Here is a 16979-nt window from a genome sequence, read left to right on the forward strand (position 1 = left end):
GGCCATGAGTTCGTGAAACTCCTCCGACTCGCGGAAGAGCTTCACTGCGTTTTGGGCGTTCTCCCGGGCCTCTATCTCCCGGGCCTCGTGGTAAGCGGCTCTCCGCTCGAGGCCCCTTAGCTCCTGCTCGAGCTCCGAGTGTCGGAGGCGGGTATTCCCCACCTCCTGCTCGCGGGAGGCCAACGCCTGCTCGGCCTTGGCCAATCGAGCCTCCGCGGCGCGCAGCTCGGACCTCGCCAATGCGTGCGCGCCCTTCTCTTCATCGAGCTCGGTGGCTAGAGCTCGAATCCTTCCATCGGATGCTCCGACCTTCTCTTGGAGCACCCGTTGTTCGGCCTCAGAGGCCTGGTACTTCTCCTCGGAGGCTTGGTACTTCGCTTCGGCGGCCACGTACCTTTTCTGGGCCTCCTCATAGCTGCGCTGGCACCTCCGGGCTTTCTCCCGGTATTCTTGAACCAGGTGCATCAGCATCTCCGTCTCATGCAAATACTGTAAAAGAGACGAAAAGGAGAACATAAGGCGCCGCTAGTAGAAAAACTATACAGATTACATAGGCGAAAAATTTTACTTACCCGGACGGAGTTGCAGCGTGTAGCGTCCATGAAAGCGTTGTAGCTCATGGACTGCATCATGGCCCGGTCGGCCGGGAGCAACGCGAGCCGAAAAACCTCGCGCGCCACTTGCGGGTTTTCAAGGGCCGAATCGCCCTCGAACACCGACCAGGTGGGTGCGAAGGGCACCCGTTCTTCCAAGCTCAAAGGGCCCGGGAGGCCAGCGCCATCTGGCCTAGGTGGAGCCAACCCCGAGGCTCCTTGACTGCTCCCCGGCTGGGAGCTAAGGGGCTGGGATCGGGCGAGCGGCCGATCTAACCGCCGCACAACTATAGCGGGGCGTGCAAGCACGGAACCCGCTGAACTTCTCCCCTGGTCGGCAACTGGAGCGTCCTGCCGACCAGGGACCTGCGTCAAGGGCGCCGGGCATGGGGGCGCCATCGGGGCTCTGGAGCCCGAGCCCCCGGAGCCCGCGCCCTCTCTCCGATCAGCCTCAGGGCGCGCGGGCTGAGAAGGCCCCGCCTCGGAGTTGGCAGGGCGAGAAGGCCCCGCCTCGGGATGCGCAGGGCGGGAAGGACCCGCCTCGGTCACCACTGCCGCCGAGGGAGTCGAGGTTGCTGAGACCTTCTGCTTCTTTCTCGGCTCCGCAGGCTCCCCCGAGAGCTCGGCTGCCCTCTTCTGGAAGCGGGCGTAAAGGACTTCGCTCTTGGTCACCATTTTTGCGATGTCTGCAAAGATAAACAAAATTAGAACATTAGAACAATAAGAAAATAAAAGTTGCTGTAACTATCCTTACCCTGAGGACGTGCCGAGCTCAGGCCCACGTTCACCAGGGCGTCCTCGCTGATGAGGCCGTTCAGCAAAATCCTGTCCCCAAGGCTGCGGATGGTATCGAAGATCTCCTGCTCACGCGGAGAAAGCTGGGGGAGCCTATTGATGGATTTAAGCTAGGCCGGCCTCCACCTTGGGTCAAACCCCCAGGACCGTTCAGAGCCCAGGAAGAAGAATTTCTCCTTCCAACCATGAATGGATGAGGGGGCACCATGAAAAAGTGGCCGACCCGCCCGGAGGGCGATGTAGAGCCACTCCCCGTCTCCCGGGTTCGACTTAAAAATAAAAAGTCGCCGGAAGACGTTGACAGAGGTAGGAATCCCCTGCAGTAAACATAGTGACAGGAAACCCATCACTGTCCTCCAAGCGTTTGGAATGAGTTGCGCCGGAACCAACTGGCACACCGCCAGCAACTCATTCACAAAGCTGTGGAGAGGAAATCGGAGACCGGCCCAGAGTGACTCCGAGTGCACTCCGATCCGGCCTACCGGAGGATCGGTTACCCGATCCCTTCGCCTGGCGGGTTCCAAACGGAACCCATGAAGAGGGAAAAACCACTCTTCGGCCATCTCGACCTCCAGGACACTCATGGTGGACACTACCTCACTAGGCAAAGAACCCATTGCAAGAGAGGGAAATCAAAAAGAAGGGGGATCTGGGAAGGATGCCGGAGAAAAGGGACTTCGGTCTGAGGAAGACTGGGAGAATAGGAAGCTGGAAGCAGAAAGCAATAGAGAGAGAACAGGGGGCCGAGGGAGAGTTTATATAGACCTCCCCAACGGCCCGGATCAGCGAAGAAAGCGCTGCATCCTGGTTAGATGATAACACGTGTCGGTCTAAAAGACAGAACGACGCATTTAATTAGGGCTAGCGCTTCGAACGTCGAAGCGCCCCATCGGATCGTGCGGAAAGGCGTCCGCAATCGAAGATCGTGCGGCCCCATCATGAGCCCACGACGCGAGGACGCTTCGCAAAAAGGTGTCCCAATAATGAGGCTTTTCGGGAAAGAAGAGACGCCGCCTATTAAAGGCACCTCGAAGCGTTCGATAACTCAAAACGCGCAGTAAATAAAAATTTTCGGAATTCGTAATGACCCAATTAAAGCTACTTCCCGCGTTCCAGCTGATGGCCAACTGGAGCTCGGAAGTCGGGGGGTAGTGTTGGGGGAAGAACCCCAAGTCATACATTCACGGAGGCGCTCGGCCGAAGAGCGCCAGCCGGAAAGTTGCTCGGCCAAGGAGTGCCGAACAGAGAGCTGCTCGGCCGAAGAGCGCCGACCAGAAAGCTGCTCGGCCAAAGGATGCCGACCAGGAAGGCGCTCGACTAGAAGGCGCCGACCAGAGTGCGCGCCAAGAGGTGCCCAACCAAAATAAGCTGCTCGGTTAGAAAGCGCCGACCAAAGACAGCGCCGAGGCGCTCTGCTAGAAGGTGCTCGCCTAAAGGGCGTCGACCAGGAGTACTCGAAGCAGCCTCGCCACAGGGCGCCCCATTGGGCGACCAGCTCGGCTCGGCACCCTTGCCGAGCCGATGCCTTAACCAAATGTTCAACCTCCGCCTAAAGTCCAAGGGACTTGACAACTCCTACGGCTTGCGACCTGCCACTATCTCCAAGCCATCAAGGCCTAAGATCTCAGCAGGCACTCGACACGACCTGCCATTAATGCATGAGACTCCCTCAAGTCTCCGATGCACTCAGGCATTTAATGAACACGGCCCAAGACGATCTCCGGATCACTGAACCATCAGAGCGCATGGCTCTACCTGACCGCCGGTTCATTCGGTAATAAATGCACTCACCATCCACAGACCCCAGGCCCGCTACGGCCGGCGGTTCAACCACTCCAACAGGTCCGATCGACCGTGACAACTCCCTGGTTCCGGTCTGATTCGGCCCTGTTTTCCACTACGCCATAAATGGGCCAAATCGTGCCCAATTACTACAGACAGGGACAAATCCCCCGGTTACCTCCCAGGTAACGTAATCCCCTCCTATAAAAGGGAACCTGGGAGAACCAAGGAAAAGGAAAAAAAAAAACGGAAACAGATCCCCGAGACTGAACCCTCCGGGAAGCACAGACACAATAGATGACATCATTCTCTTTGTCTTCTTGATCTGATAAAATACTGTGTCTTCTCCATACACTCCCCCCCTGCTCTCTCCACATACTTGCCCCCTCTGACTTAGGCATCGGAGGGCCGGCGCCGGGGAGCCCGGCCACCGGTTTTCCTTGCAGGACTCGCACACCCTCCGCGGCGGAGGACGCAGCCAGCCGGCGCACCGCCGTCCGCCTCCTGCAGCAGCGGAGCTCCTCCTTCTCCGGCTTCGCGGCGGCCCCCGGGTCCAATTTCCAGCAACAAGTATAACTCAACTAAGCCTTCATCTCAAACCAGTTGAGGTCGAGACTAGGTATAAATCATATTCAAAGGGAGGACCTTGCAATCTACCATGCAAAAGGAAAAATTGCTAGCTGCCAAACTTGGTACAAAAAATTCTGTTTATAACTGGGAGGCCATATTGCATATCGATTGTCATAATAGACTCGGACCCTCCACTAGTTCAGGTCCAAGACTAGATGATACCGGCATTCAATCTGATAGCACCACTAACCTGGGGTGGAGATAATAAGGAATAAATCTTACTCAACAGAGCTCATTTATATGCTAGTTCTTGCCACCAAATTGTTTCTAAAGCATATTGGTTACGAAATGCATCCACCTCTTTGCTCGGATTTTCCAAGTAACATTTTTTGGGCACAAAATCAACTAAATCTTCTTTAGATAGGTGGTGCACAAAGAATGTAAACGAAAACATGAGAGCAGATTCTTTGAGCAGAGAATTTTATTGATGGACCAACCAAAACAGTGCAAAAGCCAAATGGAAAACTTTAATAATATCTATGCTCTTCATGAGATTGATGCTGCATTTCCCCAAGATTCAGTCGGTGAAACCAGTTTTTGATGCAACAAAAGGACATTAGAGATCAATTTTGGGCCAAAATATAATCTTTGTCCCTGGCAGCTCCTGGAAACCATGATTTATTGATTGACAGCTCAATCAGGAGCGAGGCAACAACTAGAGGAAAAAAAAAAGCAACAAGGTGATTAATTTCCCACCAGTTTTGTGCACTCTATTTTTTGGCATGTGTAACACTAAGAATTTGTAGGAGCATGACCATTGGACGCAATTACTTTGAGATCAGGTGTAGAGAATTGATGAATTCCAACTCATTTGCATGGATCTACCAACCGTTGTCTTCATCACAACTCCTTGCATGGCAAAAAACTGGGACTTCTGATAATCCAACATTAATCCTTTTTTAAAAAAAAATGTTATGATGCAGCAGCTGGGATATATCCAGCGATCATTTCGTTGCAGAGATGAAAGGCTTAATGATATCTAACCTTGTATTTTTCTATGTTTCGATGACCTTTTTGTGTCCATCAACTCATCAGCCTAGATATGATGACTTCCTACTCCTCTACAATTAGGTGAGCAAGTTGCTAATCTCTGTCACACTCTCTTTTCATCCACCGAGGCGAACAACTAGTTCAAGGTCTTTCCTAGATTTTAGAAGTTTTCTTAAAAAAAACACAAATGGAACAAGTTGTTCATCATGGTGGAACCTGTTCCATATGTTAGCTCACATACTATGCATCACATAACTAATTATTTTTCACAAGGTGTCACTTCTTGTTGGCACTGGCAACACCTCTCTACATGATTAATTAGCATAATTGAGACTCCTCAACTTATAAACTTATAGTTTTATCTCCTCCATAATTAAATTATCCAGCACGGTCTCCCACAAAATCTGTTCATAGATGTGACCAGACATATCAGAATAACCAAATCCAGTGAAGCCTGTTGAGAGAAGTATCTTTAACTTAATCTAATGAAGAAAGCACCTTTTTTAGGGGAAATGGTAGTCTTAAATTAATAGTCAAACGAGGTGACCCACATGCTGCCCATCTATTAATGGGTGTATGTTAGTTGGCTAATCTATCCCGGAGATCAGGCACGATCGGATGGAATCTTAGAGATTGGAATCAAATTACAGAAAGAGTACGCCATCATTGCGGTGCGATGGGGTGCCACCCATTAATTTTATCTTTAAGATCTTTGATAGTTTTTAATATTACATTTCTTCATGCAAGTCGTGTTTTTTCTCATTTGAATCTTCATATGTTATATGATAAATTTTAAAATTCATAACAGTGGCATGATAATAATTTTGATGATTTCAGAGCTCAGGTCAGTTTTTAAAATGTGAAGCTTTCTAGATCTCTTTAAATTCTTATATTTGCACAACAGACCTAAGGCATACTCTATTGTAATGATCAAAAGAAATAAAACATGCGGCAGGGTGCTAACCAATTTAGTTGATGGAGTCGCAGTTTTTTTTTTTTTTTGATGATAAGTCAGTCATTTTTGGATCCTAGTGACCCGGGTTTAAATCCTGCCATCGTTATGAATTTGGAAAAAAAGAAAAAAAAATAAAGTTCATCATGTTAACAAGAAGGAAAATATTTCATTTTTGGAATGCAGTTTTCTAGCACGCTTTTCACCTCAGCTTATAATGACAAATTACTGTATTATTTTTTTATCATTTTGTGGGGTCTATTTACTTTTTTTGTAATTGAAAAAGCTTATATTGTTTTCAAAAGTCCTTGTCAGCTATTCCCACATAGACAAACTTATTTATTTAAACAAGGAGACAGATTATTTATAGGAAAAAAACTACTGAACCTAGATCTGAAAAGATTTGGAGGATTTCAGAGTTATAAAACAAATACAGCCAATACTAATAATGTTTGTGGGAAAAAAAGAACGATGTTCAATCTCCATTTGCTGGTGACAGCTGAAAGCTAGGGTTTCTTAGAGGTTATATCTGTATCGAACATCTTTATATCTAATTTAAACCTCATCTTATTGTATTCCTACTTGATGTTCACCTAACAATAATTAGCCTCTCTCCCAAATTATTTTGAATTTTCAACTTCATTTGACTAGGAACAACTTCCCACCTTCTTGGGGTCATTAAACTTAAAGAAATATCCAATAGACACGTGATGATGCCTGATGAATATGAACTAATAATGCCTTCTAAGATTGTCTCAAAAGATTATTTGTACATTCCTTGCATAATAACATTAGATATGTTAGGATGCTTTCGGGTGCCACTTCTTGGTTGCATCCAGAGATTAAAAGAATCCATCTTGTGATCTGATGGAGGAATCTTTGGTGGATTTGTTCTAGATCTTGCTGGCCCTAAACGACATTTGCAAGCAAAGGTAGACACATTCTTCTACGGTTACCGGTATAGGCTGGCCTAAACTTAGCTTCCACATGAATTGGCTTTGTCAATTGTCAAGAGTTTGGTCTCAATTATTGAGTTTGAGTCATTTCTTTGGGGAAAGAAAAGATTTGGGCTCATGATCTTGTTTGTTTCGTAGTCTGGTCATATAATTACATGCATCAGATTAAGATATCCCAACTACTTCGCACGCAATTTACAAATGACATGAGTAATTAGGTTTGAGTTGTGTCCAGTTTGCCAGATCTAAACTTTGAGGTTCAGACTCAACCAAATTCAAATCATCATGTTGGATGAGGGCGAACCCAAGCAACAAGAAATATCAGCAACCTGAAGACTTTCTGCTCTCTCTCTCCTGTGGCTTGTCCTGCATAAAAACAAGAAAGATATGACTTCCTCAAAGAACAAGAAAGATATGATTCATTCTTCTCCATTCAGAAAGAAGATATCAGCATTTTTCTAGCAATTTCACCATGCGGGCACCTTGAAATAACTGTTGGAATCCAAGTTGTGGCTGGATCTGCTTCAATAGATGCTGTCACTGATTCTTGGAACTCGGGCATCACATAGGTCAGATGTGATGGAATGGCCAAATTTATTATTCAGAGAAGAGATATGGGAAAGGATATGGCCTTGAGAGGAATTATATACTTCTGCCACTTGCTAGGAAAAGTCTACATGATAAACAGTACAGAGTTAGATCCTAAAATGTTGAGATGAAACTTATTGGTCATTTACATTATAATTAAAAAAAAAGGATTATAAAAAAAGAAAGAAAGAAAAAACATGAAAGTCTAAAGAGGTTGATAAATATTTACTTGCTGCAGGAAAAGGTGGAAATTAAAAAAAAAAAAAGTAAAGGAAGAAGAAGAAGAAGATGATGATGATTTTTCTACTTGTCAAATTTATCTGAACTCAAGCTGGTTTTAGGATTGAAGGCTAACACAAGGATTTAGATTCATGAAATAGGCTTAACCAGTCTAATTGGAGTTGGAGCCTTGTCAACCTTGCACTTCCATCTAAGTTTCATGAGAGACTTTTCCCTTAACCTATGGTTGTAGGCATTGTTTAGTCAATGTGCATCACACTTTTATAACATGGTCAAAAACAATAAAAAGAGTGGTTAAAGGAGAAAAGCTTGTTGCGTGTGGACAGAGAAATACGGCCTATGTGAACTTGTGGTAGCCGAAATTATGAGTTAGGTAGCAAATGTATTCAATCGTTAACCTCATTGGTCAATGGCTATGGAGAAAAATGGGCATATGGCCATGTTGGTACTAAGCTTACTTTATGGGATTCATTAGGTTAACTGAGACGATATTGTATTCCATTATTAATTTCATTGCAGGTTCCCCGCCATTTGCTGACAATCCCTCATTCCTTTCCCATAGTCCTGGAATTGTTGACTAGTATATAACATTTGCATACTGCTAATAAGCTGTTGTTCCATCAATTGCAGCACATTCCTTTGAAACTTTCTTCCCCCGAAAAAAAATGAAGCAATGCCATAATTACCTCATATACAAGTTTATTATGTACACATTTATTCAATAAGAACAAATCTTTATAGGATTAAAATTTTTAAATGTCCAATTGCCTTGCCTCCTTCAATATCAAACTTTTAACTTTCAGTATGAAGATCTCCGCAGCCATTTGTCGAATCATACATCAGTTATGTACTGAGCAGATCTTGGATACATATATACATTGAAAAAAAAATTAATTATTATCTTTTGACTAGTTTTTTTTGATAAGTTTCTAGATTGTTACACCCCATTCGTGAATCCTACAAATCAAAGATCCATTGTCCGTGTAGTTGGAAGGAAGAAAAAGGGAAAGAATACAAAATGTTAATCTAAAGTTCGGACCAGCACAACTCTCACTATCTTGACATTTGCTCAATGATTGACTTCTTAATGTATTGAAAGTTCATTGGAGAAGCTGGTGTTGAAATACCGTGCACGAGTGACACCCAAGTTGAATACTTTAGAAAGTGAAGCAACCTTGTCCAATTAGACTTCGTAAACTACTTGCTCACGTTGAGTTATTTCATCTCCATTAACATCCATTTCCCTTTGAGGTTTATTACCTAAAAAAAATTCTTTTCGATTCTTTTTTTCGGAGAAAAGGGAAGAGATTAGCACCATCGCTTAATTAAGGAGATGAACCGGAGACGAAATCTTAGGCATAAACATGAGAACATAACAAACAGAGGTAAAATCCCTGCTTGATTACTAAACAATGATGGTAGCTCTATTAGACTATTTAAACCATACGAAATCAATAAATAATGGTGGCTTTACCTTGTTTTGCTTGCAAGTTGATGATTTATGAGCTAAGATGAGTATTGTATTGTTCTGCTTTTATTTTTCTTTTTCTTTTGAGTTCTCATTGCCATATGCCAGCTGTTTTAGATTCAGATTTCTGTTCTTCTCAGCAAGTTGGTATGTGCAATAAATACCTAGCGGTTTGTCGCAGAGCAGAAGTGATAAAAATGGTGGCCACAAGAAAATATTTTAAAGGCAATGCGTTATCCAGCAGAGATGGGTCTACCATGGTACTATTTATTTGTTTGCCTCGACTTCAGGCAACAATGGCTTATGGAAAACTAAAATCTATTATTTTCTCTTCTGAAAATAGATAAGTTTCATATAATGCTATGATAGAAAAGTCTGAAGAAACTTTGTTTTGGTTCCAGACATTGTTCAGAATAATAGAGTAACAGTTCTGTGAAACTGAACTCTCACCAAAAAAAAAAAAGAAAAGAAAGGAAAACATCTGCAAAAGAGAGACTGGAAATTAAATGCACAGATAAGGAGGAAGATTTTCTTTCTGTATTTTTTGTAAATTATTTGATAAGCAAGCCAAAAAACTAATAGTCAATAGCAGTCTTTTTTTCGCTTTCTTTCTCTCTCTCCCCCCCACTCTCTCTCCCTTGAGTGATTGGGAAGCCCTCTCCTATAGTAAAATAATTAACAATAGTTAGCCACATATGTTTCATGCCAAACACACAAGTGTTAAAACTAATTATCTTTTAATTAGCTGCCTAGTTAGCCTACTACATGTAATTAACGACGATTTGAATGTAAATCGCCGGTTCTGTTTGTCGTCTTATACATTATAATGGGTCGATTAAAAAAATGATTTGAAAATAAACATAGGTTAACTATGACTTGTTAATTAGGAGGATAATTATTTTCTTAATTTTATTTTTCGTCCAAAGGTTTCTGATTAACCACATCTTGGAAAATATAGAGATGTGGACAAATTGTGATTCCATCATAAGTTGTTACTCTGCACTTCTGGCATTCATGTTGCAAAAAAAAAAACATCAGCTGCTGCTCGATTGGTCTCCCTATTAATCATCCTGTTTCCTTCTGTAGCAAAATGGACTCACCTGTTCACCATTACTTAAATATTTTGATGGTCACTTAAAACAGAGCAAGGAAATTATTGGCATTCCCCCTATTGCTGAGGTCAGCATGAAGTCATAGCAATTAACAAAAGAATATTATTAACATTGTGATTATAAGAGGGTAGCTTCTCAAGCCTTTACAAGAGAGGGGAGAGAGCATCCATTTAAACAGGGAAAGGTGGTTGAGGCGACGTTCACACCAACAGAAGCAACAAGCAACTCTGAGGTCCCCAAGGACTCTATAATAGGGGAAGGCTGACTTCTGCTGCTCTAGAGAAAAAGAAAGCAGCCTAACCTTCTTCCATAGGTTGGCTTTTCTCTTCTTGACTCTGAATAGTCTTTAGCATTTTAGCCTCTAATTCTCGAAGTTTGATCAGGTACTGTTCATGCATGATATCCAAGACATCTATGTTGGATGGTTCCGTTTCGTCTTTGATATCAAGTGGCTTAGAGAAAACCTTGGTTTCTCAATTTTTTTTTAGAGTTCTTGAATGGAGTTGGCATCCTTCTTTTCTTTCTAATTTTCGATATCGTGGTACAATTTCAGCCCTTGCCTTCTTTTTTTTAACTGAATGGTTTGCAGCTGTTCTGAGACATGGATATGGGCTTGTTTCTTCTTTGGATCCTCATTAACTAGCTAAATTCTTTGCTTGGACCGAAAGGAGTTAGAATTGATTTCTATAGCACTAATTTTTATTCTTGATGCAGGATATCTTTGTTTTTGATACAAAGGGAGCAGCAGTCTAATGGAGGCATCAGTTGCAAGATGGTTCCCTGATATGGTAGCTTCAGCTTAAATTTTTATAGTTTTCGAGTTTAGATGATTCAGTACAATTAATAAAGGGCTGAAAGCTTTGCGGTATAATTCGTGCAGGGAATGGAGGATCCTAGTTTCTTCCATCAGTGGGATACCAACTCCTTGGATCAGGTCACTGCGCAGCAGCTTGCAGTGGCTCTTGGGCAGGACTTCCAGCAGTCGCTCTCTTCAGAGAGCTACACCTCCTACCCTCCCTTCCAGCCGCCAGGCAGCACCACATCAAACACCTTTAGCTGCTCATCCATGGATACCAGGTGTGCCGAAAGGCCCAAGAAAGTCCTCAAGGCCAGCAGCTGGAATTCTTGCACCACCGAGCAGAACCCGGCTCCGGCGACCACCGATGCCTCGTCTCCGAGCATCCTTTCCTTCGGCAACCTGGACTCGCCAAGGAATCAATCTGACTTATACGAGAGATTAGTTGGGGCTGTGAGGCCAAAGGAAGAGATGGAGATCTTGATTCCTCATGGCTCAAAGAGAAGCTATGAAAACATGGTTGGACAAGGACCTAAGAGGATGAACATGGGGGCTAGGCCTTCTTCTCATAACCAAGACCACATCATTGCGGAGAGGAAGCGAAGGGAGAAGCTGAGCCAGAGATTTATAGCACTGTCAGCAATCATTCCTGGTCTCAAGAAGGTATGCTTCTGATCATAATCCTTCTGCCTTGATAATTCTTCATCTTTACCTTTCAGCATGCACTATGTAAATATTTACATTACTATAGATTTAAATTCTTGTGAAGTTGGAAGTAGCGAAAAGCATCATCACAATAAGTGATACTGATTGCAACTCCAAATAGAATATGCAATCAAAACAAGAAGGAAGGCAATCGCATAGTGGAAGGGATCCTTTTAAATTACCTTGGATTAATCCCTTCTTTCTGTTGAATTTCATGGTCAGAATTTATGATATGAGTTTTGAGAGCTCGCATGAAATGATGGAAAATGGAATAAATAGTTCATGATCAGAGAATTTACTACATGTACCAAAAACTTAAAAAAAAAAAAAAAAAAAAAAAAGAGAGAGAAGACCTACCACTTTGTTCACTGAGGAAAACGCTAAAATTCCTCTTGATAGATGATCTCTACATTAAATTCTACGTAGGACTACATTTTGAAGGAAAATTATATGCCCACTTCATTAGAGCTATGATACATACTCCTTGTTTTCACTCTCGGTAATAAATCCATCATGTATATGAATACTGAATATAAGTTTAAAGTAAATCTCACACTGCTAAGTAGTAATTGTTATATATATATATATATATATATATATATATATATATATATATATATATATATATATATATATATATATATATATATATATATATATATATGTATATAATATTTTTTGAGAGAAATCATATCTCCAACTTGTTAAACCCTTCGGGCAGATGGACAAGGCTTCCGTTCTTGGAGATGCAATCAAGTATCTGAAACAACTTCAAGAGAAGGTGAAAAGTCTTGAAGAGCAGAATACGAAAAGGACAGTTGAGTCAGCAGTTCTAGTGAAAAAGTCTCAGCTTTCTTCTGACGACGTTGGCTCCTGTGATGAGAATTTTGATGGGCATCCCTCTGGTGAATCCCTCCCAGAGATTGAGGCCAAGATGTCCGAGAAGAGTGTCCTCATTAAGATCCACTGTGAGAAAAGCAAAGGGATATTGGTGGAGGCACTCTCCGAGATTGAGAAACTCCATCTCACCGTCATCAACGCAAGCGTCATCCCCTTTGCCAGTTCCTCCCTTGATATTACTGTTGTGGCTCAGGCAAGATTTAAACTTCTTCTTAAAAAATTAAATAATTTGGAGACCTTTAGCGTATTGTAATAAAATATATATATAATTTTATATTATTTCGACTGCCTATTTTTTTTTTGACTATTTGATACATTATCTAGAGACCTTCAAATTATATGATTTTGTATGTATAAGCAGTTTAGAGGCAGTAGATTACATCCAACATCTCGAATCTTCATTATAGGACTCTCATCATTCAATCTAGATCTGACTGAATCGAAGTAGAGATCGACTCAAATATAGCTAAGTCTAGCTCTCTCTCTTGATGTAATTTATATATATATATATATATATAGCTAATGTAGCTTAGCAGCTAAAGTTAAAAATCCACATAAACCACACTCTTAGGTTCTTTTCGGTCATACTTAAACACTAGGTAAACTTTAAACTCGTTCTTTTATACAGGTTGATGAGGAGTTCTCCATGACATTGAAGGATCTAGTGAAGAAGCTAAATTCAGCTTTCAGGCAGTTCGTGTGAGGAAGCCAAGACAGTCTTGTACAAAAAATGGCGGTGGTGATGATGGTGGTCCTCTTTTTATTAGTCTCAAGAAAAATATAGGTCTAGTGGTTAGCTAGCTATTGTCGGTTCCTAAAATTTTTAGACTTTTTTCTGCTTCTGAAAATAAGGCCTTCGACCCCCTCATACTTTAAAGATCACCATTTTCACTTGTTTTTGCTGCATGGGTTTTTTCTTCTCTCTTTTTAATCTCTTCTCTCCACCTTTTTTGGCATGGTTGAAGCACTCGGCCATGTTCTTCTAGGAGAGAAAAGACTAACAACATGAGGCTTTTTCTGGGCTCCGTTGGGGAGATTGACTTTTCGGAACCTCTCCCCCCTTTTCTTATGGCCTTTTTTTCTGAGGGGTTTGAGTTTTCAAACCTACCTCTTGCCTTCCTTTCCATCTATCTCTATTCCCAAAAGCTGGTCTGTAGAAAAAAAAATGTGCTCTTTTTTTCTTGTGTGGGGGTCAAATTGGCCTTATCTCTGAAGCCTGGGGTCTTTTTTTTTTTTTTTTTTTTTTTTGAGGGTCTTATGAATAATTCCTACTTGTGTCCCTTTTCTCCTTCTGTTGTTTTCTTGTGAAAAGGTGTTTAGAAACACCCACTATGTTGCTGTTCTATTGGACAAAATGTATGAATAAAAATACCTACTTGTTTCGGTGCATGATATGGCAACAGTCTTCTCGTGGTGGCGAAGTTATACGCTATGGGCTGTGAAGCACATGTATTTTGTTTTCTTTATTTTTAACAATGCGTGCACTCTATTTATTATGCTTGGTTTCTTGGGTCCTTTTCTCGTAGTTCAAGCAAGTCAGATGAATTTTTTTGAAGGCAAACAGATAAGAAATTTATGGTTGGGATGAGTGATGAGGTAGCAAGATCTTATTGAATACCCAATGATGATATCTTGATTAATTGTAGTAGTATTTTAGTCAGGCAATCTCTTTCAGTCACAGATTAATTATGATCTTTCCTGGAAGACTTATAACAAAACACTCACATCCATCCTGAATCCACGAAAGCAATGATACCAAAGTCTACTAGACCATAGAGCTTGTCAATTTTTCCACCACCTCTTCTTGATAAGGCTGTACTTGTTTACCATTGACATGAAATACCACTAGTTTCTAACTTTGCTACACCCTTTTTATCATCAAAAAATCCGAAGGCAACTTACATACATCTCAAGAAGGTTATCATTCTAGCTTATTGCAGGAACTCCAAGAAAAATCCATTGGAGGAAGAGAAAAACATGATCTCGAGTTCATCGAATGAGCCTACAAGAACATGGCTAATTTGATCGCAACAAAATTTCGTTCCAGAGTGAGTATGATTGTGTAATTAAATAATTTTCATCTTTAGAAGGTCATATTTAAGCGAAATCCACTTGAGAAACTGCCGTTAGACATCAGTTTAGTATTATTAACTTAGCTAAGTCTCTCTTACTATTTGGCATGTTGACATTTAATGGTAAACAAGTAGGATGATGCTCAGCTAATTTCATGCTATCTACTAAAACATGTCTTTTTTCGTTGATTATTTCTATCCATTCAATGCTTAAAAAGTAATTAAATCCGATTAAAATTATTTCATCCAGAAAGGTGAAATAATATTAACCTGCATGTGAGTCTCTTCCCTCTTATTTTCTTCTCTGTCTTACTTTTTGGTATTTTTCCACAATTTATTAAATTAATCCTCAATCTTCAACCAAAGGGATATTGCTCATCCTAGAATCAGTGGATGAGTGAATGATGCCCAAAGATTAGCAATCTCTTAGCCATCTTGCATCCAAACCCTAGTCACACTGCACAGATTAACTCTGATAATTATAGAATATAACCACAATGGTTGGTTAATAGTACACTCAATCTGTCAACTCAGAAAAGAAATTAAAAATACAGCATGCTTAATAATAATGACAATTGCAAGCCTGATTGTCATAAATATTAGTAAAATTAATTTTGAAAATTGTTTATTAGAAGTCAATAGCTCTACAAGTAGGGCACAATAAGCAAGAGAAGATCTGACAAAAAAATACTCTTGCCAAGGGAATAGAAATTTGATGACCACCTTGATTAGACTTTTTATATGTACCATCATGTCGTAGTTTAAAAAAACTTGGAGTAATCTCTTAACTACCTAAATTAGAAATATAAGGTTTTCTTTGGGTACATAGGAAGGTATGATTAAAGAAACTAAGTTAAGATAATGAAACCAGCTAAGCAAATTAAAATATATGCACCGATGAAATCGTCAATAGATTCTCTGCCTTCATCTTATAGCTAACCTTCCTTATTTATTTAGTACATTATGGATGTGCTTTCAAAGTTTTATGATACATGTAAGAACTTTGGTTGTTGTGAGGACCATAGCTCAAGATAACAAAGTGCTAGGTCTATTGAAAATGCTCTGTTAATGTGAAAGAGAGCTAGCTGTTTGTCTTGAGAATAGAAAAAGGAGATAGAAAATTCGAAGAGCAATGCTAAGGTAGGTCAAAAAAATCAGTCAAAAAACTTAATGGCACACTTCGCAATGCTAATTCAAAGGAAGCATGCTGAGTGACTTTTTTGAGTTGCTTAAGCAATGATATTAGTATCATGAATGAGATTCTAACAAAGGTGAGCACCGAAATATTGAAAACGAAGTTTTCCAGTATTTATATCTAATGCAATGTACTAAGAAGATGCGACCGATAATCTGCGAGCATGTCAATATGAAGATTTATACAATTCCTCATGAAGAGAAAAGGAGGCGGCGGTGGTGCGATGAACTAAATGGACCATAGTTATAGTCGATCAGGTCATTTTTCTAAGTCCATGGTGTTGCCAGTTGAGGTTATTAAAGTCCCTTGGGTAGTATAGAGAAAATGAGGGAGAACTGCATCAAGGGAAAAAAAAAAATCCCATATTGAGTAAAGGGGGAAAGCTAACCTTCCCATTTCACTACCTGCTAAGTTATCCATGGTAATATAGCACTTGTGTGGGAAAATGAAATAATCCCCAACTACGGTATAGGATCCAGTAATTGAGTAGGTAGTGGAGCAGTGAGGGATGGCAACTTTCATTGCAATTCTTTATGTTTGAGAAAGAAGTTTTTAAGAGGATATTATAATTAATTTTGATCAAAACACCACTGTAACTAAATACAATTTGTTTCTTTTTTTCAGAATAGTTCACACACAAAGTTTATCATTTATATATCCATCAATTAGTAATTGGTCTAGTGGGGGTTGCAGAAATTGGATCACTTTCTTCTCAGTTCAACTACACTAATGTTGCATAGGATGGTTACAACTATTGATACGAAAAAAAACAGAAAATAACTCATTTGTTCTTTGCATATACGGCCATTATAGATGTGATATATACCAGATGCCATGCTGATCCCCCATCATCTTTGACATATATTTGAAGTTCTTCAAGATACATTCTATCAAAGCTTCAAGATTTTCATCACACCTGATTTGCTTGTATCATTGTCAATCACTGATTGATATAATAATAGAAAAGACCTTGGACCTTATATATCAACTGATATAAACAAAAAAAAAAATTACAAAAAAAAATTAAGTATTTAGTAATATAATATTGACATATTGACCAATATTTCTAATCATCATTCAGCTTCTTGATGTATTTTCAATTAACAAAATTGGGGGAAGTGCCTTTTTTCCTAAACTATGCCATCAAAAAACAAATGCATTTTTATAAATAAAATTTTAAAATAAATATCATTATATAAAATCTG

At 40.7% G+C, this 16979-nt stretch overlaps 1 protein-coding gene across 4 annotated transcripts; it reads left to right on the forward strand.

Moving 5' to 3' along the window:
- The first annotated feature begins 10267 nt into the window (after positions 1–10267).
- On the forward strand, positions 10268–13899 carry LOC103707623 (transcription factor bHLH18-like). Of its 4 annotated transcripts, none has more exons than XM_008792180.3 (5): positions 10268–10647; positions 10821–10894; positions 10987–11565; positions 12329–12700; positions 13136–13899. In XM_008792180.3, exons 2-5 carry the CDS (start codon positions 10859–10861, stop codon positions 13208–13210), a joined length of 1062 nt encoding a protein of 353 aa, XP_008790402.2. In that variant the 5' UTR covers positions 10268–10647; positions 10821–10858; the 3' UTR covers positions 13211–13899. The 4 variants fall into 4 exon arrangements, with proteins under 4 accessions (XP_008790402.2, XP_008790401.2, XP_008790399.2 ...); XM_008792179.3 differs by having other exon boundaries at positions 10268–10489; XM_008792177.3 differs by having other exon boundaries at positions 10268–10419; positions 10490–10894.
- Positions 13900–16979: the final 3080 nt, after the last annotated feature.

The sequence above is a fragment of the Phoenix dactylifera genome, chromosome 6 (assembly GCF_009389715.1).
Source record: "Phoenix dactylifera cultivar Barhee BC4 chromosome 6, palm_55x_up_171113_PBpolish2nd_filt_p, whole genome shotgun sequence".
NCBI lineage: Eukaryota > Viridiplantae > Streptophyta > Magnoliopsida > Arecales > Arecaceae > Phoenix > Phoenix dactylifera.

Bases quoted from the DNA above. Each gene is read 5' to 3' on its own strand.
- LOC103707623 (XM_008792180.3), top strand. From the start codon at position 10,859: ATGGAGGCATCAGTTGCAAGATGGTTCCCTGATATG. The intron at 11,566-12,328 runs GTATGCTTCTGA...CCCTTCGGGCAG, and splicing joins TCATTCCTGGTCTCAAGAAG to ATGGACAAGGCTTCCGTTCT. The intron at 12,701-13,135 runs GCAAGATTTAAA...TCTTTTATACAG, and splicing joins ATATTACTGTTGTGGCTCAG to GTTGATGAGGAGTTCTCCAT.